Source organism: Berghia stephanieae, chromosome 3, assembly GCF_034508935.2.
Source record: "Berghia stephanieae isolate SIO BIC M18660-M18661 chromosome 3, UCSD_Bste_1.3, whole genome shotgun sequence".
Classification (NCBI taxonomy): domain Eukaryota; kingdom Metazoa; phylum Mollusca; class Gastropoda; order Nudibranchia; family Aeolidiidae; genus Berghia; species Berghia stephanieae.
The window spans coordinates 37,725,726-37,738,225 of NC_088362.1; the positions used below are offsets into that span (position 1 = coordinate 37,725,726).

Sequence of the window (12,500 nt, forward strand, 5' to 3'; positions counted from 1 at the left end):
ACCTGGGTAGATACCTGTAATCATTTACGTTTTGGGTTGGAATTTACTCTGTTCAAATGACACATCTTGTCGTTAGTCCTTTTCATCTAGGTCGTGACGTCACACATACTTTTCCGGTTCAGAAATCCTTTAAAAAATGTATGTAACCAGTTCTTCGAAGGACTAATAATGAACAAGTTACATATTGAATCATAATTGGTCATAACTATTTTAGAAGCAGGGTGTATTTCTAAAAATTAGATTATTAGGATTATGGGACGTAAAAGAGCGAGGAGGGATGATCTTTCTTGACGACCAGCATATATATAGTGTATTTGCACAAGATAATATTGATAATATTATGTCTATTTTTTCATAGCGGAGTTACCAACTCTTGATTGAACGATATTGTGGTGAATGAGGTTGATGTTTATAATAAATTAGTGAAACTTGATACAAATAAAAGTATGAGAGGGACTTGACGGTATACATCCACGTTTATGAAAGGAATTTGCAAAGGAAGTAACATTTCCTGTCTGCTTTATATAACAGATCTCTTTTAAGTGGTGTACTCCCTGATGATTGGAAATTTGCAAATGTTACGTCAATATTCAATAAGGGTGATCGATGTGATCTATCTAATTACAGACCAACAAGTCTAACGTGTTTTCTTTGTAAAACCTTAGTTAAACAGAAAATAGTTACTTTTCTTGAAATGAAACAATTGTTGAATTAAATAATTGTCAACACGGATTTAGAAAGGGACAGTCTTGCATAACTCAATATATCAAGTAATGGATTATTTTAAAAGACGAACTGATTAAAAAATGCAATATTGATGTCATATATTTGGATTTCAGGAAGGCTTTGAGTCTGTGCCACACAAAAGGTTATTTTTTTAACTTAAAGGTTATGAAATTACTGGCAATATTTATAAATGGATTAATCGTTTTTAACTGAACGTATACAACGAGTTGTCGTAGGTGAATTTTGTTATGATTTCACACGCAAAACTAGTGGTGCCTCAGGGCAGTGTACTTGGTCCGTTTATTGTTATATCAGATCTACATGATACTATAAATTCTAAATGCAAAATGCATGCTGGCGACACCAAAATTTATGAACCAATATTAAAAAAAGATATCTTACAGAATGATATAAATTCACTATACAATTGGTCTGAAAATGGCAGATTTATTATAATACTACTAAATGTAGAGTGCTGCACATTGGTAGGTCTAACCCTTAATTCTCCTATTACATAGGTGACAATATTATGACTGTTATGCCAACTATTTGCTCAGAACGGAACTTGAGGATCATTTCTGATAATAAATTTTGTTTTGATAAACATATATCATGTGACTGTATAAGATGAATGTCCGTTAAAAGCCCTTCTGACCAGTAGATTCACCTTACTGTTTTCCCTCTCCTTGTCCAGACCAAGAAATACAGGTTTGTCAAACACTTTCTGTTCAAGAGCTGGTCAGACCACGATGCGGACATTAGTCCTGACCGACTGTTGGAATTTGTCAATCTGGTCAGACAAGAGTCCAGTACATCCGCTCGTCCAGATGCCCCGCTGGTCGTCCATTGCAGGTAGGTCATCTTGAAGAGACCTTCAGAAGAAGAAGATTATGCTGTGCTTATATCCTTCTCTCTCTCTCTCTCTCTCTCTCTCTCTCTCTCTCTCTCTCTTTCTCTCTCTCTCTCTCTAACTCATACTCTCTCTCTCTCTCTCTCTCTCTCTCTTTCTTTCTTTCTTAATTTCTCTCTCTTATACTATCTCTCTCACTCACTCTCTCGCTCTCTCGCTCTCTCTCTCTATCTCTATCCCTCTCTCCCTCTCTCTATCTTTCTTTCTTTCTGTCCTTCTTTCTTACAACCTCTCTTCCTTTTTCTGTTTTTCTCACTTTCTTTTTCTGTTTTTCTCACTTTCTTTCTCTGTCGCTTTCTCAATTTCTCTCTTTCTCGATCTCTCTCTCTCTCTCTCTCTCTCTCTCTCTCTCTCTCTCTCTCTCTCTCTCTCCTTTCCTTTCCTGTATTTTCTCATTTGTTTCTCTGTTGCTCTCTTTCTCTCATTCTCTGTTTCTTTCTCTGAAAACTACCTATCAATATATATATATATATATATATATATATATATATATATATATATATAAACACACACACACACACACATATATATATATATATATATTATATATATATATATATATATATATATATATATATAACTAGTAAAAAGCCAGCAATTTCGCGGGGAAAGAACTATTTTCATTCGATACTGTACACACCATCATTTAATGAGGGCAGATTGGTAAACAACGTTGTCTTGGTAATTTGGTATATCTTCGGTTGATTTTTCTGTGTGGCCCAATAATATATTTAATAATATATTCCCTCAACTAACCCCAAGAAAAAATTAAACCTAGTACCTTTAATTAACCCCAATAGGAAAAAAAAACACCCTAGCACTTTAATAATACTTATGACTAACCCTAATAGGAAAAAAAAAATCATCCGATCTCGAGCTAACCCTAATAGAAAAAATCATGACAAATTGAATAAATAAACGCCTGACAAAAGATCAAAGGTGAAAATACAAATTTAAAGAATACTGGGGATGTAGGAGCTTTCGGAATGTCTCCCCTTTACTTAACGTATGGAAAAACAAACTTCCTAGCACCTTTAATAAGACTTATGACTAACCTCTCGAGCTAACCCTAATAGAAAAAAAAAAAAAACTCTCGGACTGCTTTGCACTACCTTTCAATATTTAACAAATCAAAATGGCGGCCGAAAATCAAAACAATGGTCAAATTAAGAAATTTTAAACTTTCACAAATCTATCGAGGTTTGTTCTAGAGTTTTTGAAATACTTCTAGATATAATGACAAATTGAATAAATAAATGCCTGACAAAATATCAACGGTGAAAATACAAATTTAAAGAATACTGGGGATGTAGGAGCTTTCGGAATGTCTCCCCTTTACTTAACTTATGGAAAAACAAACATCCTAGCACCTTTACTAAGACTTATGACTAACCTTAATAGAAAAAGAAATATCCTCGATCTCGAGCTAACCCTAATAGTAAAAAAAGAATCAAAGTGGCGACTGAAATACCTTCATGTGATCAAGTGAATAATATCACTATGAATGTCACGATTTGCTGAAAAATGCAAACACCCACACTCACATGTATACACCACACACAACACACACACACACACACAAACACAAACACACACGTACACACACACACACTCAAACACAAACACACACGCACACACACACACTCAAACATACACGCAATTAGAACATACATAACAACACTGATCACCGCTAAATCAACAACACAACGGAAGTAATAATAATACTTGATGTCATAAATAGCTGACGCAAATTGACAACTTTTTACAGTGTCAAAATTAGTTGATTTTGGGAGTCAAGTGTCGTCGTTGGTACATATTTTATGATATCTGTTTGACTCAACGAACTTTCAAACTGACTTTAAATTATAAAAGGAAATCAAGTTATCTGTTTATCTATCTGTAAAAAATACATTTCTAATTTTCAAATCTTTCAGTAGAGTTGTGCGCCGTATCAATTTTTTTATTGACTCAAATAAGCACAATGTTCTCCACAATGCTATATTTTTTAAAGAAAGGATATATATATATATATAATATTTATTATTTCCCAGTGCCGGAGTGGGGAGAACGGGTACGTTCATGGTGGTGGATTATTTCAATGAGTATCTGGAAGGCCTAGTACAGGACGCCTACACAGAGAAAGATTTTACACAGGGGACTGTGGATGTGTTCGGTACTGTGTTACACATGAGGAATTACAGGACAACGTTGGTGCAGACCAAGGTATGCAAGTGACTGGACGCACCATTTAATTATTAACTTCAGTTCAGTTGGTAGAGCACTATCTTCACACGCAAAGGGAGGGCCAAGATTGATCCCGGATGGTCGAGATTATTTTTTCTGACCCCCCACCCCCACCCCCATGTCAACCCAGCAATGATTGGGTAGATCGGTCTGTTAGGTCTAGCGGAAAGCACTTTTCTGTAGTCTTATCCAAAGGATCTAGAGGTGCCCAAATGAGTCGATAAAATGTATAGTAAAATAAAGGGAGTAAAAATGACTCTTATAAAAGATACGAAACAAAGTAAACGACGTTTCGGCCTTTGGCCTTCTTCGGGTAAACAAAAGGAAATATGTTATATTAAATTGGCTTTATAGGTAAATGTGTGTGTGTGTGTGTGTGGGTATATATATATATATATATATATATATATATATATATATGTGTGTGTGTGTGTGTGTGTGTGTGTACGTTCGTGCAAGGGAAGGGGAGAGAGAGAGAGAGAGAGAGAGAGAGAGAGAGAGAGAGAGAGAGAGAGAGAGAGAGAGAGAGAGAGAGAGAGAGAGAGACGGATGGACGGACGGACGGACGGACGGAGAAGGTAGTAGTAAGCTATTGTCCGTTTCACATCTATAGAAACGGGGATACACTCCGGCTCCATGGGCCTAAAGGCTCTGAAATACCAAAGGGGAAGGGGTGGGAGTTAGTGAAGTTATAGCAATGCTTTAACTTATTACGCCCTTTCGCCACGGCATCATAAGATATCGTCGCCTAGGCATTCCATGGAGCAATATAGATAACTCATCAAACAATAAGTCTGATGTCAACAGGAATCACTCATTTTGCCCAAGTGAGCAAATCGGGGGTTAATAATCTTGCTCAAGAAAAAGAAGGAAAGTGCTTGAAGCGGGGCTCGAACCCGGGACCTTCCGAGACACGGTGCAATGCCTTAACCACTTAGTAATAATAGACCCATAGAGATTCGTTTCAGTCTTGGTACAGCTGGTGATTTTCTTCTTTTTGATCTCTGTGCACAAAGCGGGTACCACGTAGATAGAAATAACTATCTTTAAAATATCTTAAATATAGAAATAACTATGCGATATACTAGCGTCCTATCCAGACCGTAGCAAGCAATAATTTGATTTATATATTTTTTAAATCATTCTACCCCCACATCTCGAAATCTGTCCCTTCAAAACCTAGTAAAAGTGAATATAGTGATGGTTTGTAAACATTTAATTTGAATGTATTCCCCTTAGTGGGACCCGGTGCTTATGTCAGGATGAGACTTTTAGGTGATCTCACATTAGGTACACTGATAGTGTGTGCTCTTGGAAGTTGATCCATTCCCATCTGTCCTACTTTACCTGTCTGCTATTTTGTAAATCTAGAACTTTTTACTGGCGCTGATATGACCTAAATGTGTCGCAAGCTGCTGTAAAACCCTTAAAAACAAACAAATGTGGAACTTTTTCGTTTATTATAAAGGATTTAAAACTGAGTGTTTTAATCAGTATCCGCGATGAAAAATAAAAAGACTAATATTAAATTTTCGAATTCCGCTTCCTGTTTTTTTCAGATCCAATACGAGTTCATCCATGTGGCTGTTCAAGAATTGATTAGTCGAAAGATGGAATATTTTCACACGGAGGACGACCATATCTACAGTAACCAGGGTGTTCTGAAGGATGGAAGCAAAGATGATGACGACGATGATCCCAAGAACGTGTATGCCAATGCTGCCGTCTTTAAGAAAGGTTCTCTTGGAAACGGAAAAGCTGGTGTTGCTGCTGCTACTGCTGTTGCTGCTACGGGTGGTGGTGGTGGTAGTTGTCGTAGTGGTGGTGGTGGTGGTGGTGGTGGTGGTGGCTGTGATGGTGGTACTCGTAAAGGTTCTAAGAAGGGCGCTGTATATGCTGTTGTCGGAAACCAAGATGGAAGCGAGTCGGAATACGATGACGTTGGTGAGTAAACACAGTGGAGCCTCATTTCTACACGATATCCTTTCACTTTTAGACTCTTTCATAATTATTGTTTGAAACGGAAAAATGCGTGTTGCTACTACTGCTACTGCTGGTTGTGGTGATTGTTGTCGTGGTGGTGTTGGTGGTGTTAGTAGTCGCAAGGGTGCAAAGCGCGGTGCTGTTTATGATTGTTAATCGATGCAAATCCCCGATTGATACAATTAGCTAGGGGAATTAGGGACACAAAACCCCCGAATTGTGCAAATTTGTGATGAAAGCATGATTTTTTTATGAAAAAAGTTCGTGCTCTAAGGTTTAAATTGTGATATAGAACCACTTTCTCATTACTCCAAGAGCTGAGATATTAGCAATTTAAATCGTGTAAAAATTCACGGTGGTGAAAAAACTTGCCGCCTTCACATCGACATTTTGCTTTGGTGTCAAAAGGTCACAGACTACGTCATCGGTACCGAGTACAGATGTACACTGTTGCTTAAATCGAAATCGGAAATATAACATCATTTATTCATAACATACAACTTATCAAATTCATTCATTTGCCAAGAGAGTAACATAATTTTCAAAAGTATTTTTTAAAATCCAAAAGTATACCAATTTGGTTATTTCAAATTTTACCGGCATTGGAACGCGGAACATGAGATTGTGAAATCGAAGAAATCAAAGTTGTGGTGGTCGAATACGTATACGAAAAAAAAATAAAAAAATTATGATTCCCCCCCCCCCTTCATAATCTTTGTATATTCCGATAGCTTTCAAAGAGTATAATTTTTATTTTCTTAATGTCTTTTTAAATTAGAATTATTTGAAAATAATAGACTTCCGCTCATGTGAAGATACCTGTAAACAATGCATCTCATTCTGCGGTTGCAAGTTGTGTCGTCTGCATTCGGGTCGGCGAGGTCACGAAACGGTGTCTACTTGAACTCTGTCGCCTTTTACCCACCTCATAATAATAATAATAATAATAATAATAATAATAATAATATATAATAATAATAATAATAATAATAATAATAATGATGATCATGATGATGATGATGATGATGATGATGATGATAATGATGATGATGATAAAAATAATAATAATCATCATCGTCATCATCATTAGCAGCATACCGAGCACCTATATATCGCGGCATCAAGTTTATGTGTCACACTAGTTCAACACAGTTATGTTATTATTGTGGTTTGCGTAACAGTATGGTTCAAATCAAATTTCAGGTTGAAAATGTCCGTATCATCATTTTTAACATCACCGTCATGAACATCGCCTCATCCCCAGCACCAACAATCCCGTGATCAAGTCACTTAACCCATTAAATCATGGCATTGACAATGTACTAAATCTTGTACTAACTACTAACAATTATATAATGGCAAAATGCAGTATTGAGGTGGATTGGTCAAAATGATTCATTTGTCAAGAGATTTAAAAAATTGAAAATTAGAATGCCCAGCTCTGTAAAAGCGGACATGTTGTGGTCAATGGTACGTGACTTTTGTAGAGTAGCGTTCTATCAGCTATGGTGTTAAGACTTTTAACGGATTAGAAAATGTTAGTGACAAGCTAGATTTCTCTGTTGAAGACCGCTCTGAGGATACACTGGAGGTCCTGAAGCAAAATGATACCAACTGGCACAAATTATGTCGCTTTGATATATGGCCAAAAAAAAATCAGAAGGCTTGCTGTGAAAAATGAGTAATCACAAGAAAACTTGTCAAATTATCCCGTTCTAGACAATCTCTCATCATCCGACTGTCCAAGGAGACAGAATATGGGTTTTCCTTCAGATGACGTTATCACAAAAAATAGGACACATTGTATGCTTTGCAACAATAAGATGAAGCTTCCCTCCATTCAATAAGACAAAAGACATGAACGAAAATATCCGCGTGGCTGCAGAAATTATAAACGATGTCCAGATTTTCTCCATGTTCTCAAATGGTGATTTGATTGCGCAGGGAGTTCATTATCAAAAGATTTGTCATGTCCGTTTTATGAACATCAAAAAATGCTGAATATTACCAAAACAAACAAAGTTCTAGTTTTGCTGTTGCTGAAATTGTTTCTTCTTCTTCTTCTTCCTCTTCAAGCTGAAACTTCCTCGTGGAAGGCTCAGCAGCAGCATTCCCAATTGTTTCTGTTTTTCCCAATTGTTATCCAAATTGTTCCTAAGTCTTACAGTTGAGGGCAGAAACGAGTGAAGATGGTAGTCCACTCTAGATTGGGGCAACATAAATTTGCCAGGTTTCCTCATGTTCTGTTGGAGACCGTGTACTGACACCTGACCTGGTTTTTCTGACCTTTGTAAAATACATTTAGTTTATTCTTCTCTCTCCTTTCCTTCAACGGTTCCAAATGGGGTGTCATATATGGCTTTGATTTGTTTGAGGATTTTGTTGAACGAATTTTATAGCTTTTTTTTGGATTGATTCTATTTACCTAATTGCGGAGGTGTGATCGGGATCCCATACCTTACCGCTTTACTCGAGTGTTGGTATAACATAAACTTTATAGCATTTCTCTGTTATGATTACTTTGTAGCCGAAGAGGTTTCTTCTCAAGAATCCCGGGGTGGAGTTTGCCTTCCTGCATATGTTTGCAATGTGGTCTTTCCTGGTCAGGCGATTGTTTATCGTTACTCCGAGATATTTTGCTTTGGTGACTTCTTATAGTGAGTTGTGGTGTATTGTGTATTATCTTCCTTTTGTTGGTAATTTTCTGGAATCAAAGTCCCGATGAAGAATTTCTGAATCTTTCTTAAGCCTTATTGCTCTGTACAAAAGGCTGTCATCCGCAAATAGTCTCAGTTGAGTTCCTAGCGACAATCTTTCAGGCAAATCATTGATGTAGATAAGGAACAAGAGGGGACCCAGTAATGTACCTAGGGGCACACCTGTAGTACTGGAGCTGAGTCTGACATTGCTCTTTCAGTTGTTTACGATTAGTGAGAAAATCCATTACCCAGTCGTGTGCGTTACTCATGATTCCATATCTCCGCAGTTTACTAGCCAGGGTATGGTAATTGACTTTATCAAATGATTTACTGAAGTCTAATAATATAACATCTGTTTAGAGTTGTTCATTCATGTTTTCTGTTAGGTTGTTGCAAGTTGTTATTCGTTGTGTTTCACAAAAGCTCTCCTTTCTGGAGTCGTGCTATATAAAAAACATTCAAGTATAGAACAGATCAAAGAGAGAGAGAGAGAGAGAGAGAGAGAGAGAGAGAGAGAGAGAGAGAGTCCATAGATTGTCAGAATTAATCAAGATGTATAGCAAAGAATGCTGTGAAAGAGGTTGCATAGTCATAGTTCTCATCGATGCCAAGGAATCGACACAAACCAAGGATCTCCTTCACTGGAACATCATCATCATCATCATCATCATCATCATCATCATCATCATCATCATCATCATCATCACTACCAAGATCAGCACCACCACCACCTCATCAACATCATCATCATCATCACTACTATTATCACAACAATCACCTCATCATCATCATCATTATCACCAACATCACCTCCACCATCATCTTCACCACGATGACGACCAACACAACACAAATAAAACTGACAACAGCACCATCTCCTCCTCTCCCACCATTCCCCTTCCAGTCCTCATAATAAAGCTATACTACCTGCCCATACGGCTCCTATATCACATAAAGTCACATTTTTAACAATAATAATTATTTAAACCAAAATAATCAACCGCTTACACGGGCTAAAAATAATATATTTTTAAAGTGCCGAATTGTCAACAAATATTTCATGGATTACGCCCCTTTGTTTTAATATAGCTCATAGAGGCGGATTTTCACCTCCCTATTTCACACTGTTAGAGGAATTTCTCAACGTGGTTCTATATCAACATCGGTTAATAGTGGTCTCAAGTTACTTTGTACCAAATTTGGTGCTTTCATCACTAATTTGCACAATTTTACCCTAATTCCCCTAGCTAAATTTAGGGAGCAGGCACTGGTGTGAGACAAAGCAGATATACAAATACAAGAAAATAATTATCCCAAAAAATCATTCTCCCTCGATTGGGGATCGATCCTCAGACCTCCTGATTACTAGCCAGACGTGCTACTATTTAACACCACAGAGGTTTCCAGATAGTAATGACTATAATATATTGTCTATATTCTATTAATGTTCTCTTCTTTATCTGGCAATGTTATATACACCAGAATTGCCTAGTTCAACGAAAAATTCTTAGAAATACGAATCTTTGACTCAATAAACCTCAATGAAAAGGAAATTTTAATTCCTCACATCCTATGTTCATAACTTAGGAGCATTTTTGGATCATGCACAAATAATTTATTTCTAATGCCATTTAAAGTGGATTTTTCTTATTTTCCCTTGGAATATGAATTTTTGATATATCAGGTTGGCAGCTCTGCATACACACTTTGTCATTTCTTTGACTTCCAAATGTGGACACGTGTGTGTCATTGATTCCATGTTGATAAATTGAACAAATTTTGTGGTGAAAATGTTCTTTGACGGAGACTATGCAAATTGTGAAAATGTTAAAATTCTGTTTTTTTTACTGTTCAGTATAAGAGGTAGGAGCAAGTGCCTGTATGTATATTCTGTGTTAATAATGTTTATGTGTCTGTAGTGATGATGATGATGATGATGATGATGATGATGATGATGATGATGATGATGATGATTGGTATAATGATGATGATGATGATGATGATGATGATGATGATGATGATGATGATGATGATGATGATGGTGATGATGATGGTGATGATGATATGTATACGTCGTGGGGGAGTATTTATTTTATTCTTCATTAATTTTGATTTGCCTCTATATTTTTTTCCTTTTTCTGCAGATGAATTCCGTCGGAGCACAATAGTATCAAAAAGACTGTGATATACATAAACATGAAAGATGTTTTAAAAATAAATATCCCATTTGATTGGTCGGTGGCAAGGACGATGTATGTACTATACAGCTGTCCTTTAGAGCCATAACATAAGGCCTCATTTTCTATAGCGTTAAATGGAATATAGCAATTATTGTTTCCTGCCTTTTGTATAAAATACTAGTGGATAGCAAAGTACTTTCCGCCAGCTCTAACAGACCAAGCAATCCAATCACTGCTTGGTGAACATGTGCATCAGAAATTTTTTTTATACTCCAGTTGTTATATAATGCAAGTTAATATACATGGTACTAGTAACTGACTAACACACTCGGTGTAACACACATATTCACAGCAAGCGTCCATAACGACAGCGCAGCCATATTCAATAGATATGGCTATTGTTGACAAATCCTCTCTAACAGGTTTTCTGTAACGTTCAATCTGGTGCTTCACGAAATGTGAAATACATCGTCTGTCACTATCAATCTGGTACTTCACGAAATGTGAAATATATCATCTGTCACGTTCAATCTGGTACTTCACGAAATGTGAAATACATCGTCTGTCACGTCCAATTTGGTACTTCACGAAATGTGAAATACATTATCTGTCACGTTCAATCTGGTACGTCACGAAACGTGAAAGACATCGTCTGCCACGTCCAATCTGGTACTTCACGAAATGTGAAACTACCAGCAGTTAAAACCACAAGAAATTTACAATTTTCAGGCTTCCATTATCGTTTTTCTTTCTGTTTGTTTGCTTGTGTGTTTGTTTTGGTTTTGGTCTTTCTTTGAGGTTTTTCAGTTGTAAACAATCTAACTTTCCTCATAAATTATATAGTCCAAGCCTCAATTATTTTAAAAACTATATGTTATCGAATTTGTCATAAGAAGAAAACAATGGAAAGTAATTTATGATAAACTTGTGTTCTGTACAAAAGGTAGTCAGCAAATTGCTACAAACCAGTTAACGCTATAGTGATTGTGATAAATTCGGTCTCCATGAGTCCAATGGCTCCAAAGGACTACTATAACAATATTATAGTATAAACGGCGATCAAGGAGATCTGGTCAATTTTAGCAACCCGTTTTAGAATGCCAGATAGCTTATTCGAACTTAGCCAGATCATTAATGTAGCCTGATAAAATATCATATTTACAAGTTTGGCCAGAAAATTCGTCCTTAAAATTTCGATCGTTTTAAATAACCCTCATCTTGGCAAAAAAATCTCAAACCTGAGACCTCGGCAAAGTCATTCTAAAATTCCAGGTTTGAGAGTTTTTGGCAAGATGTGGGTCATTTAAATCGATCGATACTTAAAGGAGGAGTTTTCTGGCCAAATTTTTAATACGAGTTTTTGCAGAACACAGTTAACTGGTTAAGCTTGTGAATTACGATAACATACCATGACCCATTGTAGGCATTGGGTCTCAAGCATGTATGACCCATTGTATCACAACTGTTATGTCCCTATGTTGGTGTGATGTTTATTAATTCTGAAAAATACACGTGTTAAACCAAAAATATACCATTATGGATAATCTTAAGAATGATCTTTGATTGTAATTGAAGCCAATAAACATTGTTACATAAAGTGTATGAACTTAAAATTTGGAAAAGTTTGTATGAAACAGAACCACACAAAGCAAAGAGAATAGTACAAAGAAAAAAACTTCCCAAAAATTAGCTTGCCTGGATTGGAGATCGAACTTCAGCTCTACTGATAGCTGTCAAGAAGAAGAAGGAGAAGAAGAA

General features: G+C 36.5%; 1 protein-coding gene across 2 annotated transcripts in view; it reads left to right on the forward strand.

Moving 5' to 3' along the window:
* Positions 1-12,500, forward strand: part of LOC144967677 (uncharacterized) — a 63,210-nt gene that overhangs the window by 50,586 nt on the left and 124 nt on the right. For both annotated transcript variants that reach the window (XM_078905206.1, XM_078905205.1), the window contains exons 27-30: positions 1,421-1,578; positions 3,688-3,859; positions 5,440-5,824; positions 10,707-12,500. The exon at positions 10,707-12,500 is cut by the window's right edge and continues 124 nt beyond it. In XM_078905206.1, the coding sequence (XP_078761332.1) occupies positions 1,421-1,578; positions 3,688-3,859; positions 5,440-5,824; positions 10,707-10,747 (756 nt within the window). In that variant the 3' untranslated portion in view covers positions 10,748-12,500. The remainder of the gene's footprint in view (positions 1-1,420; positions 1,579-3,687; positions 3,860-5,439; positions 5,825-10,706) is intronic.